This window comes from Cajanus cajan, chromosome 11, assembly GCF_000230855.2.
Source record: "Cajanus cajan strain Asha chromosome 11, NIPB_CcT2T_4, whole genome shotgun sequence".
Classification (NCBI taxonomy): Eukaryota; Viridiplantae; Streptophyta; class Magnoliopsida; order Fabales; family Fabaceae; genus Cajanus; species Cajanus cajan.
Genome location: NC_138527.1, coordinates 44,946,648 through 44,967,476, shown reverse-complemented (window position 1 = coordinate 44,967,476; position 20,829 = coordinate 44,946,648). Strand labels below are relative to the sequence as shown.

At 30.8% G+C, this 20,829-nt stretch overlaps 3 protein-coding genes across 6 annotated transcripts; 2 read left to right on the top strand and 1 right to left on the bottom strand.

The window, feature by feature from the left end:
* The first annotated feature begins 1,689 nt into the window (after positions 1-1,689).
* Positions 1,690-4,693, top strand: LOC109810920 (uncharacterized). Its single transcript, XM_020374527.3, has 5 exons — positions 1,690-1,846; positions 2,130-2,268; positions 3,162-3,255; positions 4,105-4,185; positions 4,364-4,693. The coding sequence occupies exons 1-5, from the start codon at positions 1,813-1,815 to the stop codon at positions 4,499-4,501; spliced, it is 486 nt and encodes a 161-aa protein (XP_020230116.1). The 5' UTR covers positions 1,690-1,812; the 3' UTR covers positions 4,502-4,693.
* Positions 4,694-6,048: 1,355 nt separating this feature from the next.
* On the bottom strand, positions 6,049-12,452 carry RARE1 (Pentatricopeptide repeat (PPR) superfamily protein). Of its 3 annotated transcripts, XM_020374459.3 has the most exons (5): positions 12,334-12,452; positions 11,549-11,664; positions 11,386-11,430; positions 10,430-10,506; positions 6,049-9,784 (listed from the first exon to the last, which is right to left on the bottom strand). In XM_020374459.3, the coding sequence occupies exon 5, from the start codon at positions 9,664-9,666 to the stop codon at positions 7,369-7,371; it is 2,298 nt and encodes a 765-aa protein (XP_020230048.1). In that variant the 5' UTR covers positions 9,667-9,784; positions 10,430-10,506; positions 11,386-11,430; positions 11,549-11,664; positions 12,334-12,452; the 3' UTR covers positions 6,049-7,368. The 3 variants fall into 3 exon arrangements, with proteins under 3 accessions (XP_020230048.1, XP_082922295.1, XP_020230050.1); XM_083066169.1 differs by lacking the exon at positions 10,430-10,506; XM_020374461.3 differs by lacking the exons at positions 10,430-10,506; positions 11,386-11,430; positions 11,549-11,664; positions 12,334-12,452 and having other exon boundaries at positions 6,049-9,316; positions 9,408-9,549.
* A 4,369-nt stretch (positions 12,453-16,821) lies between these two features.
* LOC109810886 (protein RGF1 INDUCIBLE TRANSCRIPTION FACTOR 1) lies at positions 16,822-19,660 on the top strand. 2 transcript variants are annotated; one of them, XM_020374487.3, is made up of 4 exons: positions 16,822-17,134; positions 17,241-17,459; positions 17,949-18,164; positions 18,665-19,660. In XM_020374487.3, the coding sequence occupies exons 1-4, from the start codon at positions 17,093-17,095 to the stop codon at positions 18,893-18,895; spliced, it is 708 nt and encodes a 235-aa protein (XP_020230076.1). In that variant the 5' UTR covers positions 16,822-17,092; the 3' UTR covers positions 18,896-19,660. The 2 variants fall into 2 exon arrangements, with proteins under 2 accessions (XP_020230076.1, XP_020230077.1); XM_020374488.3 differs by having other exon boundaries at positions 16,823-17,095.
* The last annotated feature ends 1,169 nt before the right edge of the window (positions 19,661-20,829 follow it).

Genomic DNA, 20,829 nt, shown 5'->3' with positions numbered 1-20,829 from the left:
TCAACTAATATATGTGTTTCTGGCAAAAAAAAAAAACTAATCAGTATATTATGTTGACTTTTTTTTTAATTAATGAAATTTTATGGATGAACATAATAATTTATTTCGTAGAAATAATTTTAAGGGATAATTTGATGAATTTTTTTAAGGACAAAATTTAGTCCAATGATTTTTTAAAGATCAAATTAAATCATGGTAAAGAAAGTATATTTTCTCTTTAAAATAAAACGAAACACATTAATTTCACTTGAAAACGCTTTTTTATTATATTTTGTTTTGGTCATGCTTTTGAGATGCACTTAAAATGTCTAAGCTAAAATTTGGGGGCACAATTTTTTTTATTTAATAAAATTACTAAACTTAACGTAACAAATACTAATAACAATATACTTGATTGATATATATTATGTATTAAAAATAATCATATGAGAAGTGTTTGGATGTAATAAATTTAAAACAAAAAATATTAATATCTATAACTTATGTATGTATATTTGTATGTAAGTAAGTGTTCGTGTATATGCACATGTGTTGCAATTTAGAGTCTTATATGTACTTTTAAAATAAATTTATGATTATTTTATTTTTATCAGTTATTTATTAAAATATAAATTATAACATAAACTATATATTGTTTAGTGCATGATGTGTGTTCATGAGATTTTAACTTTTCAATAATCCTAGTTTTAAAAAATAGAAATAAGTAGTTAAATTGTTCATTATATATATATATAAAGAGTGATCAGCATTAGAAGATTGAATTGGTTATAACAAAATTAACGCTAATAATATCACGATTCAAAAGAGATTACATTTCACCGAAGAAAAATTTTCCTTTATATAAAAATTTAATTTTTTTTAATAATCAAAATGATTATTTCTTTTAAAAGCAAGTTTATATTATTATTTTTATTTGGTATATATTGTGATGAATAATAAATAACATATCTATTTATGATATCTTAATTTTTTTTATCAAGTTAATATAATTATGATTCAATTAATTTAAAATAATTTTTTGGTTTAGGGTTTATTTACAAAGTTAAGATTAATTATATATATTTTTCTTCTAAACTTATACATTTTTGTAAATTTTATCTTACTTTTTTTTCATGAATTTTGCTCCTAATTTACTAAATACCATAAAATTTGTATCGCCATTTGTTACAATTATTTGAAACAATTTCGTTACATATAATTGAGACTGTTTAAGTAAATAAGAGTAAATTTTCATTTATGATATTTTTAAAATTGAGAAAGAAAATACGTAGAAAATTCTTTTGAGAAGCAAAACACACGAAAAACATTAGATGAAAAAATTGCAATTAAACATAATATTCATGCCACGAGAGGGTTTAATATCTTATAATAAATAGAAGTAAAAAATAATCATGCAATGAATGTAGTTATATTTTGTGTATAAATTAAAAACAAAAACCTGTTTGATAGCGAAATCGATTATTTTTTTTAAAATTAAGATAGATATTTATTTTTTCAGCGGTGATATAAAATTAAATTTAGCTTCAAATTTGTTATTATTCATGATGTTCCCAAAACATTAGATAATGAATAAAGGAATAGTAATAGTAGTAGTTGTGAACTAAAATTTAAACATTTGTTTTTTAAATATATCTCTTTTATTTGAAATAATGAAATAGCTGATAGATAAATAAACATAAAATTGTGGTGATGAACAGTTATTATTTTATTTCATACAGAAAGACAAATAAGTTATCAATTTGCTGCTTGTAATCTCCATTCTCTTATTACAATTCTCTCTCTCTCTCTCTCTCTTTTCAGACACACTCTCTCATGGCAACTTGTTTCACCCCCTTCTCCATTTCAGGTGAATTTTTCCGTCTTTTCAATAACCCTTTTGGCTTCTAAGAATCAACAATGTTCAAATAACACGCCCCATCAGAAAAAAAAAATGTCTTTTTTTAACTATCAGTCGGTAGTCCTTCATTTCTAGGGTTTTCTCTGCTTTTATTGATGCTTCCTTATGATTAATAATCATCACCGAATGGAGCGTATATGGAGAATATGAAAAATGAGATTTTTTTTAATTCAATATAAATCATGGAATTCTTGTATTGTAATTTTTTTTTTGGGATTTAATTTGGGACCAGGTGGATCTCATGTCAAGTCACCTGAGTTGTGGTTAACAAAGGGTAACTCATTTGGGGTTGGAACTAAGGTCAGTGTTCAAAGGAGATCAAATCTCGTGATCAACAAGAACCGCAGGTCATCAATTTGTGCAGAATACCGGTATGCCATTTTGACCTCACTTTATTTTTCGGTGCAATTTTATGTTTTAAAATAAATTAAACTACTTAGATCGACCTAGTAACGAGTGTTGAGATAACATGCACATCGTCTTAGGTTTGAATTTTATTATTGTGATTGCAATTTCGACTGATTAAGAAAAATTAAATCTATTATAGCCCTAGCCAGACTTCTGATTGTATCAGATGATTTTGTCTTTTTTATTTGTACTTTATTAGATTTAAATTTTAAGACTTTGTATTTGGTTTCTGTGGTGATTGGTGTCTCGGTTTATATCTCACATAAATATGATCTGCTTGGGAATATTTTGTGAATCTTTAAATATAGAATTTCAGAAATCTTTAAACATCATCATTATATTTGTGAATTGCATTGCATGATCCATGTAGCTGTGCTCACCTAGTGAGATAAGGTTTTGTTGTTGTTGTCGTATGCACACAGATTGGTTTTCTTTCCAATCTCGTATAGTCGTTTATGCTAAATAAATCATAGAACAATCTTCCAGACCAGTTGATGTGTTACATTTTGTCTACGAAAGACCAGAGGTGAAGAATGGTGATGTTTAATGTTTCTTTCCACTATCTGTTAATTGTTATACTTGTATGTTCTGATTTCACAGATTTTCATGAATTTTAGACCTAATAGTGAATGAGCATTTGAATCTGCTTTTTCTGAAATGAATTAGAAGCAAAAATGGTAGCCACCGTTTCATTTCATGATTTTTTGAAATTATTTTGGTGCTAATATTCTTTTTAAATTCCGAGTACTTGGAGTAATAGTTGGAATTTGCACGTCACTTGATTTTATTGGTTGCTTATTTTGGAAGATTACACAAAGACTTACTGAGCTTTCCATTTTCTATCTCCCATGTATAGTGATAATAGAGGAGGTGGAGGTGGAGATTTTCTTGCTGGCTTTCTTCTGGGTGGTGCAATTTTTGGAACTGTTGCTTATATCTTTGCTCCCCAGGTGATTTCTTCTTATTTCTATTTTAAATTTGTTTAATACTAACAACTTAAACCGTAAGCAGTGTATGGTGAACAAACTTGATTACACATCAAGAAGAAAGGGAAAGTAAGATGAGTTAACTATGTGGTAGATAACTTCTTTTGAAAATTATTAAATTTTTTTTGCTAAACAAGAAAATGCAGTCATGAAGGACTGACTCAATGGACTTGTCATTATTAACTATATAATTTCTGTTTCATTTCTAAGTGGGACATTTGTTTCATGCTCCAATGGCTAAATTTGCTTTTCTAAGAAGAGAAAAAGAATAAGTGGTTTTTTCTTTTATATGCTGTAACGATGGTAATATCAATGTGCTGGGATGATGAGTTAGAGTCATGAATGTTTATTTTTATTTACAAATATGAAAAATGTCCATGTAGTGTTTCACTAGCTTCCCATCTTTGAATCTGGTTTTATGGTTGTCTCGAGTACTACAAACATTCTCATGGCAAAATTTCGGATATATATCACTAACACTCTCTTTATTAGAAATTACAAATTTTGTGGGTTCTGTATTTCATTTAATGAAAGAGTCTCTCTTGGTTTAGTGGTAGGACTCACTAAATTTTTTAATTTTAAACCAATAGTAGGGAGAGTATTAAGAAGAGTGTTAGAGTGAGTGTTGCTAACATTTCTCATATTAGTATCATTTACTTTTTGTCTTGGAAAAAATACTCATTTATTTTAATTATCCATCTTTTTGTTGTACTGCTGTTACTTTTGTTACTATTTACTCATGATATTATTGTTGCCATTTTGATGGCTTAGTATGCTTGCAAGTTTGTATGTTGACACTATTTTGTGATGCAGATCAGAAGATCTCTGCTAAATGAGGATGAGTATGGATTTCGCAAGGCCAAAAGACCAATGTATTATGACGAAGGGTTAGAGGTAAATGTAATTAGGCTCCTTTTGGCTTTAGATTCAACTTTTCTGTTATTGAAATATGCTTACAATATGTTTAAATACAAGTTTAGAAGAGTTTCTTTGAGCTTATTTATCGAAAATAAAGAGTTTTCAAATAGACTCTTGGAATCTTACAACTATGTTATGCTGTTTCTGAAAGCAGAGGACCAGGCAGACCTTGAACGAGAAGATAGGGCAACTAAATTCTGCCATTGATAATGTATCTTCACGTTTGAGAGGTGGCAACAACGTGCCTGCTGCTAAGATAGAAAGTGATCCTGAGGTGGAAGCTACCATGTGAGATGCATTCACAGTTTGATACTGCGATCGATGATGCTTTCAAGTCATGAATTCTAAGAATTGAAAATCGAGTCTATGCTTTTTTGACGGGTTGAAAGATGTGAAGTCTTGTTGCTGGACTAATATAGTTAAAGCTGTCAAATTATTACTTTTTAAATTTTGTTTAATAATGGATGATTTTGTTTGTGCATGATTCAGTTGGATTCTGGGGCATTACTTGTTTCTTGTTTTGGTAACTATGCTGAAGTAAATTTACAAGAAAAGAAAAAAAAACATGTTGCTGTCCAAGTAATAATTGAAATCTCCACCACCCAAAATGTCTTTTCAAGAAATGATATTAACCAAGAAAATAATATATATGAAACGTGCTTAAGGAGGAACGACTAAAATTTTTGCTGTGCAATATAAAATGTTTCCATGGTAATTCAGGCGAGCATTGATGCCAAGAAAATTACGAATATGTTAGTGGTACCTTTTCTATCCATGTACAATGTACAAAATTAAAAAAGAAACGATGATATAAACGAGATGACTAATTGATATCAGAAGATGAACGGAATTGTAAATTATAAAAAATAAATATAAAGGCTTTTACATTATAATATATAGTTAAATATATAATTCAATGATTTAAATAAAAGCACTGTTTTAGTAGGAATCTCAAAGGCATATTCATTTTTTATGCTTTAGAATCGTTATGTTCTTTACTATGTAAAATTATTGTATTAGCCCAATATAATCAGCATATTCTCCTCGTTTAAATCGGTGTTTGTGAACTTTGACAAGTCACTACAACTGATTAATGTCTGTACACTGATTAAAAAAGAAGGAAAGATTAGGTTAATCATAAAATGTTCAAACAAGCCGATATAATTCATGATTATATACTTGTATGTGTGTAAGAACAAATGTAGATAGTTTCTTTTAACCGCAAATCACTCTGGAATTGCGGTCTGTAAAATAAGTAATCCAATGTGGAGGGTTGATGTAGTGGTATTATTGGCTCACCTATTTCATTTGCAAATTTAGCTACAACTACCTATAATTATTTGTGAAAAAAACAATGACTAATCTGTCTTGTTTCTCTGTTTCATTTCCTTTGTGATTCTTAATTTAGAAGGCAACGTAGGCTTTAATAAAACAAGGATTTATTGGGTCAACCTTCCCCTTTAATTTTATTGGGGTTAGCATTCCTCTCCCAGATGTAGCCCCTCAATGTTTGATGCTGTACGAAGAAGCTACGAAAAGAATAAAGCACCCAAAATAACAGTTTTTGGCGCAATGGAAGGTGCTCGATCACCTAGAAATGTCAATTTTATATTACATACTTTTTCTTTCCTTCTATTTTCTACACAATTAAGCAAGAGAATTTTTATCTTTTAGCTTTCTTTCCTTTCGTTTTTCCGCCAAACAGCTTAACAATCATCTCACTTTTTACTTTTTTTTTTCCCAAGTCCCCTTCTTTCTTTTTACTTTTTTTTTTCCTAAATCAAAAGAATAAAGACGCAGGGATTGGCTGAAAGAAAGGGTATCAATCACTATTCTAAATGATCAACAGATAAGCATATTTATAAATCATGTATAAGCGGTGCAGAAAATTTTCTTAACCACTGTCATGATATAAAAATTTAGCATTTCTAAATAATAACCCAAGGATTTGTGATAATAGAAGATGGAATGGAAAATATAAATAACATGCTTCAGAAAAGTTATAAACTTAGCGAATCAGCATGTGGCTACAAGCCAATAACATGATCAGCCATCCAACATGAAGGGTAGCAGTTGTATCTCAAAAACATTGCAGCTTCCTCTCCATAGTTGTTCTGGATGCCATCCTCTTTCGAGTTCAGTGACTTTACCATGGCCTTAAAAGTGGTTCAGTTAGCAGCCACATGATAGTTTTAACCACTCAAAAGACAATTCCACCTTTCAATGAAAACTGTTGTGCTCATTGATCAACAATGATAGCAAAGGAAGACAAGCAAAGCAACACATTATCAAATGAGCACTCAATTACCCAAGCTTTGGAGTTTGTTAAATGTATTCAGAAGCATTTAGTGAGAGGTTATGAAGTAACTTATAAAGGTGAAGCCCAATCTGCTCTCTAATTGGGGAAAAAAGTCCACATCAACAATGAAATAGAGAGCCTAACAGCATGATTACATCAAGAATGAGTACTGACTATTGCCTACATACTAGACAATATAAAACTATCAACATTACAAAAAATTAACCACGGACTATATGCATAATTTTCCAAAATCTCTAGAATACTATTTTAATAATTGTAATTCCCAAAACTCAAAATTCTTCCAAGATTTTTACAACAGCAACAGGATGAGACTGAAACTTCAGGCCATAGTCTTGGGGGAAAAAAAGACAGTCTTACAATTGCAGTCAGACAATAGCCCCATTGCCTACAACATTAGACAATGGCAGCACAAAGGGGCGTGAAGCTTCGAATCGCAGCAGAGATGGTAAGTGGTGTGAGTGGCACAGAAAGATTCATGATAGAAATTAAAAGCACAGCATTGGGAAACATGGGTTAGGAGTTTGTACACCAAAGGGAATAATTGGAGACATTGCAAGGCAGCAGAAAGAGAAGTGTTTAAGTCTGTTAGAGCAGCCAAGGAAGAGAGTCAATGAGAGGTCATGTGAAGTTGTTATTTGGACAAAATTGGAAATTCACCATGAAGGATAACAAAGAAAAAGGTGAGCAGCCATGCAGTGGTTTATGATGGCTTATCTACTCTAACCTGGCAAAAGCTCTTCATTTTCATTTGTATATATAGAATTATAGATGATTATAACTGATGCAGCATAAAAAAAAATTAAGCTTCTGAGACCATGAAAAGAACTAAGCTGAAATCACCAATAATCACGGCAAGAACATTTCCCTGAATTAATATGATGAAACCTATTGGCATCTCTCACAATTAATTCACGACCAGTTACCATTGAGACTCTTTTTGCAAAATCATGGCAGTCTTTGCATGATCGTGTATTTTTGAATACCATAATGGGGGTCTCAGCTGCAGTGTATATGAGACCATAGGCTATAGCTAGTCTCTCACTATGATCAAGAAGCTGCTCTTTCCTTTCAGTAAAGTCACATAGAACATCCTCTTGATTGAGAAGGTGCTCCTCAACTTTCTTTAAAGAGAAACTGAGTTCTTTTAATTTTGAGTATATTTTTTCTGTCTGCGGGTGGTGTCTATCACCTACTACAAAACGGTGGACTTTACCCTTCACAATAATCCAGCTGCAGCTGACTTCCTTCCTCACGTTTCTTTCAGCCATCAGCTTTCTAAATTGGGCTGCTTCATCCCACTTCCCAGCCAAAGCATACAAGTTGAACATGATCACATAAGTAGCAGAGTCTAGTGGGTCTAGGCAAAAGATGTTGTCAGCTGCAATCATCGCAATCTCAAGATTCCTACTGCTCCAACATCCTCCTAATAAACTTTTCCAACTCATTAAATCAGGTTCAAGTGGCAGACTCCTTATCACCTCAAGAGCCTCCTGTAGCAGTCCAGCACGAGAATATATATCTATCATGCAATTGTAATGATCAATTGTTGGGTTCACACCATATTTGTCACTCATTAAATCCAAAAATTGCTTTCCCTCTTTAACTAAACCTGAATGACTACAAGCATTTAACAAACCTATGAATGTAACAGCATTTGGACTTACACCAGAACCCTGCATCCCTTTAAAAAGCCTTAAAGCTTCAGAAGCTTTGCCATGGTAGGCATGAGCACATATTATTGCAGTCCACGCAACAGTATCAGGTTTATCTATTGTCAAAAATGCTTCATGTGCATAGTCCACTTTGCCACATTTTGAGTACATAGTGATCAGAGCACTCTCCCCAGAGAGGTATGCAACTAGCCCCTTTTTTATTGCATCTGCATGAACTTGAGCACCAGAAATCAAATCTGAGACAGCAGAGCATGCTTGGAAAATGTTGGTATAGATGAATGGATTCAATAACACTTCTTTACTTCTTATTGTCTTAAAAACCTCAAGAGCCCTGTCAAATCTTCCACTCTGGCAATATCCAGCAATTAAAGCACTCCATGAGAAATCATTTGGTTCATGTATGCTCTCAAAAGCTTGACGTGCAGCTTCAAACCTTGCACACTTGACATAAAAGTCTACTAGTGGAGTTCCAACAGAGACCTCAGATTCCAAGCCAAGTTTAACACAGTAATTATGAATTTGCCTTCCAGTGTACAAGTCTCCTAAAGCAGCACAAGCCTTGAGAACTATTGAGAAGACAAACTCATCCAACTCTACACTTTCACTTATCATCCTGGCAAATAACAACAAAGCATCCTTGTGCCTAGCAGCTTGAGTATAGCCCACCATCAATCCAGTGCAAGCCACAACATTTTTCCTGGTCATATTATTGGTGGCAACTTCAGCACCGTCCAACCACCCACACTTGACATACATATTGGAGATTGACGTTTCAATAGAATCATCGGCTGCAAATCCAAACCTTATCAGCTGAGAATGTATCTGTTTGCCAAGGTATAACATTGAAGGATCCACAAATGATGCTATAAGAGTACTGAAGATAGAGGAGTTTGGCATAACTCCAAAATCCAGCATACGCATGAGCAATCTAACAGCTTCATCTATACACCCTTCCTCAATGTAAGCAGATATAATGGTGGCCCAAGAGAATAAATCCCGATCAACCATTTTATCAAGGAATCTCTCTGCATCTATGAAACTCTTGCAGTCACAATACATTTGAAGGATGCAATTATCAATGTACTTATTGCTTTTGGCCATTCTCTGCAATCTTTTATGAAATAATTTTCCATCAGTTAATGCTCTCAGCATTCCACACATTTTAAAGAGGTATTCGTAGGATCTGGGATTAATGGCAATACCCGCTTTGCCCATGCTTCCAATGAATTCATGCACTTGTGTAAGCTTCCCTTGTTTGGCTAAAGAAATCAAATGCAAGTTTTCAACTTGGCCTTGTTGACTTTGATGGGTCCTCAAGGAAGAATGACTGCTTTTCAAAGAGACCCAGGAAGGGATTTGAGCAAAATTAGTACGCCTGGCATCATTAGTTTTACGATTAGCTACCACTACTTGTGAAGAATTGGAAAGCAGCCATGAACATTGACAAGTAATTGAAGACATTAGTTTGTTAGAGATTGGAAGAATGTATCCCTGTACAACTTTGGTGAAGTCAACAAAGCCAGATTCCACACAAACCCAGCAACAAAGATATTCTATCTAATTCCTTGTGTGATGCAATCTGAAAAGAGAAAGAGGGGTTAGATAAAAGGCTTTTGCTAGCTTAGATCAAGCAAACAGAAACAGTGGTATAGTCAGTTGCAAAGCATGCAGCAAGCCATGAACAAAAGAAACCAAAAAATTAGAAAGAAAATTGAGATTTGATTGAGGTCTCGTATCAGTGTTCAGAATCATAAAATGTTTGACAAGCTTTTTTCTGATTCATAATCAAAACAAAGCACAAGTTAAATGAAAGATGAAATTTTTGACTCAAACACTAATGCTTTTTACAGTGATAAGTTAAGGATACCTCCAATAGCAAAGTTTCATTATGTTACTGCATAGGATCAACACAAACGATTTATCACAATTTCCAAGCACAAAAGCTGCATTAAGGCTTATCTTATCATATTTGTGAAAATTTTTTTGAAGTTCAGTGACTAGTGTTCATCTTATTCTCTAATTTGTGGACATTGTGCCAATCATGGATTTACTCGGATAAGTTGCCACATTTTCTCAGAGCATGTTTGAAGTTTTGGGTCCATAAAAGGAGTGTATTTGGATATACTGTGATGCCAATCGTACCATAACTCATAGCCAGAGTTTCTTACTCTTACAGCTACTGCTCTTACAAAAAGGGATTATTTTTTAAACTTGTAGATTTTACCTGATAAATTCTTCATGCACCATGCACCACACTCCAAGTTCCAACTATTTTATGATCTCTCCCATATTTTTGAGAAGCTGAAATGTGTAATTATTTTACAAATGTCAGTGACAAAATCAACGAAGTGCACTTTTGCAGCAATGCAACATCAAGATAACATTACTAGCATATGTTACTGTGAAAATGGGAGGAATTTGAATGCATTTATCAATGATTAATGGCAATGATTTTAGGAATATTATTTTGTTAGTGGTCTTAATGGGTAGTTGTAGGAATTGTACTAGTTAAACTATGCTAATACCCAGCCTAGATTATCAGTATACAAAAGAAGTGTTAGTGGTGTTTGCCTTTTCTTTTTGTTATATTTTAATGATAGTCTACTATCCTCCTTTTTTTCTTATAATGAAATTCTTGTATATAAAAGGTATTAGAGATTAGTTTTATACACATCTTTTTATCAGCGAATATACTAATAGAGCTCATTCCAACAATCAATTTAATGGTAATTTACAAAGGAAGTTCCTACAACAGCAAAATTCTCTTCAAAACAAAGAGATCTGTTTTGCTGAAATGATCACAGTATCATGTTAGTTTCACTATATATCTTAACCAATTCAAAATTCTTTTCAAATTAGAAAAAGTCAACTTAGCTTCATACACACTCAACTAGTAATATTTCACATTCCTAGTAACCATTGTAAACCATTCAGTACTTCCAATTCCAAAGAAGTACAGAGGGAAGATTTCCCACTTAAAGATTGTGAACACTTAATACCATAAAAATTGCTCAACAGTTAGGATTAAAGTCATGCGATGAAACCATACTATCTCAAGCCCATGTTCTAATAAATGAACAATCAAACCTCACAAGCTGAAAGCCAAAAGAAAAGTGACAAAGCACAAATACTATGTATTACAAAATGAAAGGCTGTAAGTTCATAGTTATCTTCTTGTACCTGCTTTGTCTGATCTTCAACATTATCAGAGATGAACTTCCCCGCCTGCATTTAAGAGCAAAACATACATTATCAGGCCACTAGAATAAATGCACAATTGCACACATATAAAGATGCTGAAAGATTGAATTGAAGAATGAACTTCATATAGATGATATCAAACCTCGGTAACAAGGCCAAGAACACCTGACACAAACAAAAGATTGTTGGCTTTGATTGCTTGAGAATATGGTCCCAATGCCGCTAGGGCCTTTTCAGTCTGACCAGCTTCCTTTATCCCTGCAATCAATGATAAAGAGATTGACAGCATCAGATTTTGATAAAGATAACAATAGCTATGCAAAGGAGTTTCATGCAAGCAACATAGTCTCTCTCCCTTTGTATCTCTCCACCAAAACACAAAAAAGCATCTCAGCTATGCCCAATACATATACTTCAGTTCAAACAAGCAGTTTTACCAAAATTAGTTTTCCAACAGAGCGCATGAAAACCGATCAAAGCGTAAATACACTTCAAGGCAGTTAAGCAGTACCCACACTGACAGATTCTAATTCTATATCGAATTGATCACAAAAACATAATGACAAATTCTACCCTCATCACTGACCTGATAAATTCATACAAAATGCAAGTATGCAACAGTATGAGTTATGATAATATAATGTCGAAATTACACATTTTACAGAGATAAATAATAGAAGAAAATAGAAGGAAAAAAATATCAGAAAACATCAAAGGAAGTAAAAACAGAGATATAAATCTTGAAATTAAATTACCAAAAAGTGGGGAAAAAAACGCAAAAGAACCCTAGATTATAGAATAAAACAGAGAGGAGAAGAAATAAATAGAGAAATTAGAGATAAACCAAAATAAACACAAACAAAAACCCTAGATAAGAAAGAAATCAAACATTAAAGAAATGCATAAACAAATTATAGAGAGACGAACCAAAAATGCATAAACGAAATGTGAGAGTGAGCTCGAGTGAGAGAGAAAGGCTCAAACAACGCCAGCAGAGAGCGTGTGATTTTAGTTTATTAAAATTCTGATTAAAATTTTAAATTCTTCTTAATAAAATATCCGAACAGAATATTTTGTCACAAAATTTTTAGAATCTTTACTTAAATTACTTTCAATTTTTTTTAAATGGTGTATGAACTATGTTTATGGATAAAAAAATTTTTGTTTACTTTATTTTTATTCTTGCAATCAGATTGATTGTTAAATTTAATGAAAAAAAGTAAAGAAAAGGTCTTAAGAAAGTAGTTAGGTGAAAGGTAAAATTAATTTAAGGTTTTAATGAGATGGGACTTTCATTATTATTCATCTGATTATAATTTATTAGAAAAATAGCTTAGATATATTTTTTATTATTTGCTTTTGTTTCTGTAAAATATTTTTTTTAAGTAATTATAATATTAATACAAAATATTCACCGAGAATAATAACTAATCTATAAAATATTTTCAATAACAAACATAATTAAAAAACATTTTTTGCAAATCAATTTTTTTTATTCTCATATATCATAATATTTTTTTTTTCTCTTTACAAATATTTATTAACTCATTAAATTATAGACTAATCTCTATTTATGTTAATATCACTACTACTATATTGACATTTATTAAGTTTTTTACAATAAAAACGCTTTCTTGATGTGCATATAAATTGGTATGTTTATTTTAAATAAAAAAAGATACACATACATTTGAGTAAAACAAGGATTTTGTTTTCACTTTTTTAATATATTTGTTTGAACTGGTTATTTAAAAATGCAATTTTTTTAAAGTTATCTCTATTTACCTCTTAAAATTTTACATTTTTTTCATAGAAAAAACACTTATTCTATAATCACTTTTTTAAATTTTAAATAAAATGAAATCTACTAATTTACATAAAAACTATAAATTCAAATCAATCACTATTATAAAACTACTTTTCCTTATATTTTTATTAGTGAAATTGTTGGGAATATGTCTAAATATTTTTAGGAGATTAAGTTAATTTTTTTATAAGAATATTTTATTTTATATTTTAAATATTTAGATTTAATCTGTTCTGATTATTTTAAAATTTATTTCCTTATTTTAAAATAGGATAATATCAATATTTAATTTTGTATAACAAATTTTTTCTATAAATAGAGACTCATGAATAAAATTATATTATGTTCCCTGATAAAAAATCTCTTATAAAATATTCCCTCAGATAAATATCATAAAATAACCACATCAGTGGTATCAGAGCCACAGGTTGGATTCGGTGACAACCAATAATCCCATAACCCCTCATAACTCATAACATATAATGTGCTATATAAAGACAAATTTCGTTGCATGAAAGGTTAGGTCCCTTGTTTGAGAGGAGGATTGTTGAGATACAAACAAGTCCCACATCAAGAAAATAACACAAAAAATAACAACTTATATAACATAAACATACTTCAATGATTAAGAGGCCTTTTGGGTAATGACCAAAAGCAAAACCGTGAGGGTTAAGGCCCAAAGCGGACAATATCTCATCATTGTGGAGTATGTTTGTGTAATAACCTCATAAAAATAACTTTCATAAAATATCCCATCAGACAAATACTATAAAATAACCCCATCATTGGTTTTTAGAGCTAAGGTTACGATCTTGGAGATGGAAGCAAAAACAAACTTTTCACAAATTTCCCCACCTATTTTTGATGGAGAAAGTTATGATCTTTGGGCGGTGAGAATGGAGGCATACCTAGAAGGTTTAGATCTCTGGGAAGTTGTAGAAGAAGATTATGATGTTTCTGCATTGCCAGACAATCCTACCGTAGCCCAAATGAAAATTCACAAAGAAAAAAAAAATCAAGAAGGCAAAGGCAAAAAGCTGTCTCTTTGCCTGTGTTTCACAAAATGTTTTCACCAGAATTATGACTCTCAAATCGGCAAAAGTAATTTGGGATTATCTAAAGGAAGAATATGTTGGAGATGAAAGAATTTGAAGCATGCAAGTATTAAATTTAATGAGAGAATTTGAAATACAAAGAATGAAGGAGACTGAGACAATCAAACAATACTCAGACAAATTGCTTGACATTGCTAATAAGGTACGATTACTAGGAACGCAATTTCTTGATTCTATAATTGTTGAAAAAATTCTAGTAACTATACCTGAAAGATATGAAGCTTCAATAGTGGCTTTGGAGAATACAAAGGATCTAAGTAAGATCACTTTGGTAGAGGTGTTACATGCATTGCAAGCATTAGAACAAAAGAGGCTTGTGAGAGAAGAATGATCTATGGGGGGTGTATATTTAGCCAAATGGAAGAACAAAAATAGTGGCAAAAACAAGAAGAAAGATTTGTTTCAAGAGAACAGTCAATATAATAACACTCAAATTTTTCCACCATGTCCTTATTGCAAAAAGACTAATCATCCACAACAAAGATGTTGGTGGAGACCTGATGTAAAATGTGACGATTGCGAAAAATTAGGACACTTAAAACATGTATGCAAATCTCATGAGCAACAAGAAGAAGCCAACATTGTTGAAGATCAACAAGAAGAGGAAGAAGAAGAACTACTTTCGATGTCATGCTTTATAACCAAAAAACCCTCAAAAGCTTGAATTATTGATAGTGGTTGTACAAATCATATGACCTATGATCGAGAACTCTTCAAAGAACTCAACAAAACTGATATCTTTAAAGTTCAAATGGGAAATGGAGCACACCTCGCAGTAAAAGGCAAAGGAACACTTATTATTAAGAGTCATTCAGGTTTTAAATTAATATATGATGTTTTATACGTTCCTGATATTAACCAAAATTTGTTGAGTGTTTCTCAATTATTAGGAAAATGCTATAAATTGTTATTTGAAGATAAAAATTGTGTGATTAAAGATATACACAATAAAGAAGTGTTCAATGTTCATATGAAAGGCATAAGTTTTGCTTTAAATTTGGAGAAGGAGGAGCCAATTATAAATGAAGATACAAGTGAAGAGCACAAAGATGCATGTCTTCAAAAGAAGTTTAATGATCAAGAGGAGAATGAAGATGATGAAAAATCACCTTTAAAAGAGAAGTTCGAGACAAATGTTAAAGTGCTCCCACTGAAGAAGAATTACAACAAAAATCACAAAAAAAAGAAACCAATCAAAAAAAGAAAAGGCAGATTTTGAAACTCAAATTAGGTGATAAAAATATTCAGTCAAGGAGGAGTGTTGAGAATATGCCTAAATATCTTTAGGAGATTAAGTTAGTTTTTTTTATAAAAATATTTTATTTATATTTCAAATATTTAGATTTAATCTGTTATGATTATTTTAAGATTTATTTCCTTATTTTAGAATAAGATAATATCAATATTTGATTTTGTATAATAAATTTTCTCTATAAATAGACATTCATGAATAAAATTATATTATGTCCCTCTAATAAAAAATAACTCTTATAAAATATCCCCTCAAACAAATATCATAAAATAACCCAAAAATTACTCTCCAAAGCGGGCTAATTAACAATTTTAAATGCTCCATTCCACACAATGATGACATCGATCTTAAATTAATCAGAACCATTAACAAATGCGATTTAACCTAGCTGGATTCACCTCAAAGTTAATCCAAAATATTTAAAATTTTTTTTATAATATATCGAGGTAGAAATGGTCTTTTTTCCAATTGAAAAAGAAAAATATTGGTATGAATTATTAGCATACCTGGGATGTATGGAGGCTTCTACCAAAATGCCAAGTGGAATGGAAAAAAGGAAAAAAAAAAATATTAGATAGTCCTAAGCTATATAAATTTTTAATTAATTTTTATATAATATGTACTTAAATATTATTTATTTTAAATTTGAATTTAAATAAATATTATATAGTGATTAGTTGAAGATATAAATATTTAACAATTTTTATTAAAAAAAAAAAAAAAAAAACTCCACTCGCTCTGCTAACAACCCAACACATGGACATCTATTTTTCACATATTTATTCCATTAAATAAATGCTGACTAATCTTTCTATTGCCCCACATGTCTACATCTCAACCTTCCAAGTGTCAATCACTAAAACAGACACTCTTTTCAACATTACCATGCCTGACCTCAATCATGCATTAATACAATTAATTATATCTTATTATTAAACTAACTTCGCATATTTTGATTAAATAACTCGAAAAAATTGAAAGCATCCTAATCATAAAGTATGGTAAATATAAAAAAATGTTAATCAAACATATAATAAAAAAAATCAGGATAAATTTTTTTATATTATTATTTATTATCTCAATTTAATTATAAATTATAATTTTAATGAATCTCGCTATAGTCAAACATATTAAATTATCAATTTTATAAGATGATTAGAGAAATCACTAGCATTATTTATAATGAAAAATAAATAAATGAAAAGAGAAGATTAGCACTTGTGAAAAAGGCATGGTCCTTGGTTTGGGTTTGGGTTTGGATGTAGACTTAGAAGAAAGGGAAGATAATAAACACTACCTTTACTTCCTCCTTTCATCATCTGCCACCCACCACTACAAACTTATAGCTCCATTTCTATACTTCCAAACTTTTCCCTTTCTCTCTCCTCTCTTCCAAGAGAAACTTTCTTTTTTTCTCTTTTTTTCTTTCTGCCTCAAACCAAAACTTGGTTGTTATCATAGAGGATAACCATAAGAGAAATCAAACCCAAAAGTACATCATCAACAAGAATCATGGTTAGTTTTAGTACCAACAATCAATGCAACCCCCCACGTGTGCGTTTCTTTTTCTATTTTTTCATGTTTATTTTTCTTGTATTAATTCCTCTCTTGTTTGCTAATTAATCTTTGTTATTTGTTACTGATTATTGTATGGAATCAGGGGGGTGGAGGAGGTGCAATTGGGGTGAGAGGTCTCAATGAAGAAGAAAATAAGTGGCCATCATGGCTTAAGCCACTTCTCCAAACAAGCTTCTTTGTTCAATGCCAAGTCCACTCAGATTCCCACAAAAGTGAATGCAATATGTATTGCTTGGACTGCATGAATGGAGCCCTTTGCTCTGCTTGTCTTGCTTCTCACAAAGAACACAGAGCCATTCAGGTAAAAACTTTGGGTTAAAATTTAGTAACTAAAATTCTTGGTTGGATCCATGACTCGAATTTGATCCAATTTTGTGGGGTTTTGAACCCAAAAGATCAAATTCAAGGATTCGGATGCATGTAATCTGATTGTGTAACCTTCCTACATTATCACTTTGTTAGGATCCAAATCATCCAACCCCTTTTGATTGATCCTAAAAATATTTGTCTCTTGTATTGGTATTACCACTTACACGTGCCATCCAATGCTGAATTATCAATTCCAAAGTCAACAATGGATGGCCAGTTAAAAATTTGCCCTTTGAAATTGAATTTTCTCCCATTGAAGAATTGATTATTGTGCAATTTAAATAAATGCCGATTGGTTCATCCTACGAGATGATAGATTGAATGTTAGTTTAACATTTTGGTATTTTATTTTAGCTAGATTATATAATGTTGGTATAATCTCTGATGGCTTGTTATTGTATTCTTTATTATTTTTTCGAAGATAAGAAGATCTTCATACCATGATGTGATAAGGGTGTCGGAGATACAAAAATTTCTGGATATAACAGGGGTCCAAACTTACATTATAAACAGTGCCAAGATTGTGTTCTTGAATGAAAGACCTCAACCTAGGCCTGGGAAAGGAGTTACTAACACCTGCCAAGTCTGTGAACGCAGCCTTCTTGATTCATTCAACTTCTGTTCCCTTGGTTGCAAGGTAGTATATACATAATTGCTTTATAGTTTATACACATTTTTTTTCTTCTTTTCTTTTCTTTCTCGTCTATTTTTCTTTGTAGCAAAACTAAAGTTACATGTAATATTAGGTCTTCACACAAACAATCCAAGTTAAAGTTGCTCTAGTTTTCCAAATAGTTGTACTATTAGTAGCCCCTACTTTTTTTTATTTTTTATTTTTGGACTTTTTCCTATGTTGAAGTACCAAATCATTTTTGTTTCCCTAGAAAAAGTAACAAAAGCATAGGTGAAAAACTGAATATGAAATACATGTTTAACATAGTAATGTAATCATAACCTATTATAAATGATAAATCTGATAACTTTTATGGTAATTATTTTAAAATTATATAAATCATAATTTCTGATATCTGATTTGTTGATCGTGTAAAACTGATTAGTATGTAAATGCATACATAATTATTAAACCTTATGAATTACATGCTAAAGTTTTCAATTATTATTATTATTCTATCTCAGATAGTTGGAACCTCGAAGAAGTTCCCGAAGAAGAAAATGTTAGGTGAGAGAGATGGGTCCGATGGTGAAGAATCAATAAATGGCATAATGAATGAAAGTGCAAGAAACAAAATCCAGAGCTTCACACCGTCAACACCGCCACCAACAGTGGTAAATTACAGGACAGCTAAGAGGAGAAAGGGAGTCCCACATAGGGCTCCAATGGGGGGTGCCCTTATTATACAATACTAATAATAATGTTATATGCTATTGCTAGCTTCATGGGTTTAGGTCACTCACCAAACAATAATTATACCCACAAATATTCAACTTCCCTAAGTGGCAATATCACATCCTTAGACATAAAAGTTACAAATACCTAATACCTGAGCCTTGTTCACTTGAGGCCGGTGTTGGGTTACAAAATATAAGGGATAAAGCTGTGTCTGAACCAATTACTTTATTTGTGTTTAAATGGATTACTTTAATTTACTCTTAAATGAGCCAACTAGAAAGAAGTTGTACTTCTTAATTATACCAAAATGTATAGGAGGATAATCATAAAGGGAAAAATTATAGGTTAAAAATGAAATGAATATAGAATATATAGAATGGGAGTAATTGAATTTATGTTGGTGTAAGAATAGCAATCATGTGTTGGTATCAGATGCGCAATGTACAAAGTGGCTTGTAGAATGTAATAATGATAATGAAAATAATAATAAATAAAAGAAAAAGTGGGTTGTAGAAAGATGTTGTATTTTAGACAGTAGATGTCTTTATCATGATTATTAAAATATTCCCCTGGTTTGGTATATGTCCATCAGACTTGAAAGTGCGGTGTTGAATTGTTGAACTGGTTATGAGTGGTTTAAATTGCAGAATGTATTTGGCTTCTGTTTTTCTTTTTTTTTTTGCTTTTGATGCATGACTTCTCGTGCTTCTTTAAATAACCCTATATTAGTGTAATGTATAGAGAATCTATTTGATTAAATATTTAATGATTTTAATTGGTTCGTTTTTCTGCTCAAGTAAACACAATTTTAGTGGATATTATTTAAAAATAATCACTTATTTTTTTGAGGACTGTATGTTTGTTTGTAGAATAAATTGAAGCAATAATACATAGAATAATTGTTTGGTAAGATAAAATAAAAATAATGGAAATGCGTCCACAAAACAAGATAAGATACCGAAACTGACAATATAAGAATAATAGAGGGGCCCGCTGAAGAAAGGAGAGGCAGCTGGTTTTTTCTATAAATCCATAGTGAGCCACCGAGCTGCCCACTATCCTTCGGTATGTGTGGCACCCTACCACTCTTAGACTATACATATATAATTAAATCAAGCCATGAATATTACATTAACAAAAAAGTTCACTAAGATTAAAAATAATCAAAATATAAGAAATAAATCAGTCAATATAAAACAAAAATTAATAACAAATGATAAATTCGAGACCATGGTTCAAAATATGTATTTAGAAAGAGAATATCTTTGAAGTCGGAAATGTGAATCTATCATTTAATTATGTAGGTTTACTTATATATATTTAGAGAGATGGAGCATATATTATGAGAATGTATTTTGGTATGAGAATGAAAGTATTTGATTTTAATTCTTAAATTAAAATATTAAATCATGTATTGATATTGTTATAATTGTCTTTTTTAAAATTTAAATTCTAATTTTAAGTATAGAATAAATTATATTAGGATAATGATATTCATTTTACATGCGTTCATAGTCTCGTTCATGATTTCTAAGAGGTTAACCTTTTCATCAAAGATTAATAATATGATAAGATTATAAAAAATACTTTAATTTTTTATCACGAGACACACTTTAGAAGAAAATTGTAATTTTTTATAATTTATAAATCAATAATTTTATTTTTCATCTTTTTTTGTTCTTGTTAAAAATGATGAGAATAGATGTTTATTGTTTTTTTTTATAATAAGAATAAAAATTGAAAATTAAATTTTCTCTTTTACCTCTTAAACTTTCTAATTGTCATTATCAATTTTATCAATATTAGTGCATATGATTTGATATGAAATATTATCTTCACATTTTGTATAAAAATTAAATGATAAATAAGAAAAGTAAAATTGGTACATTATGATTTTATTTTATAAATTAATAAAATTAACTAATATAACATAATTATATTAATCTCTATT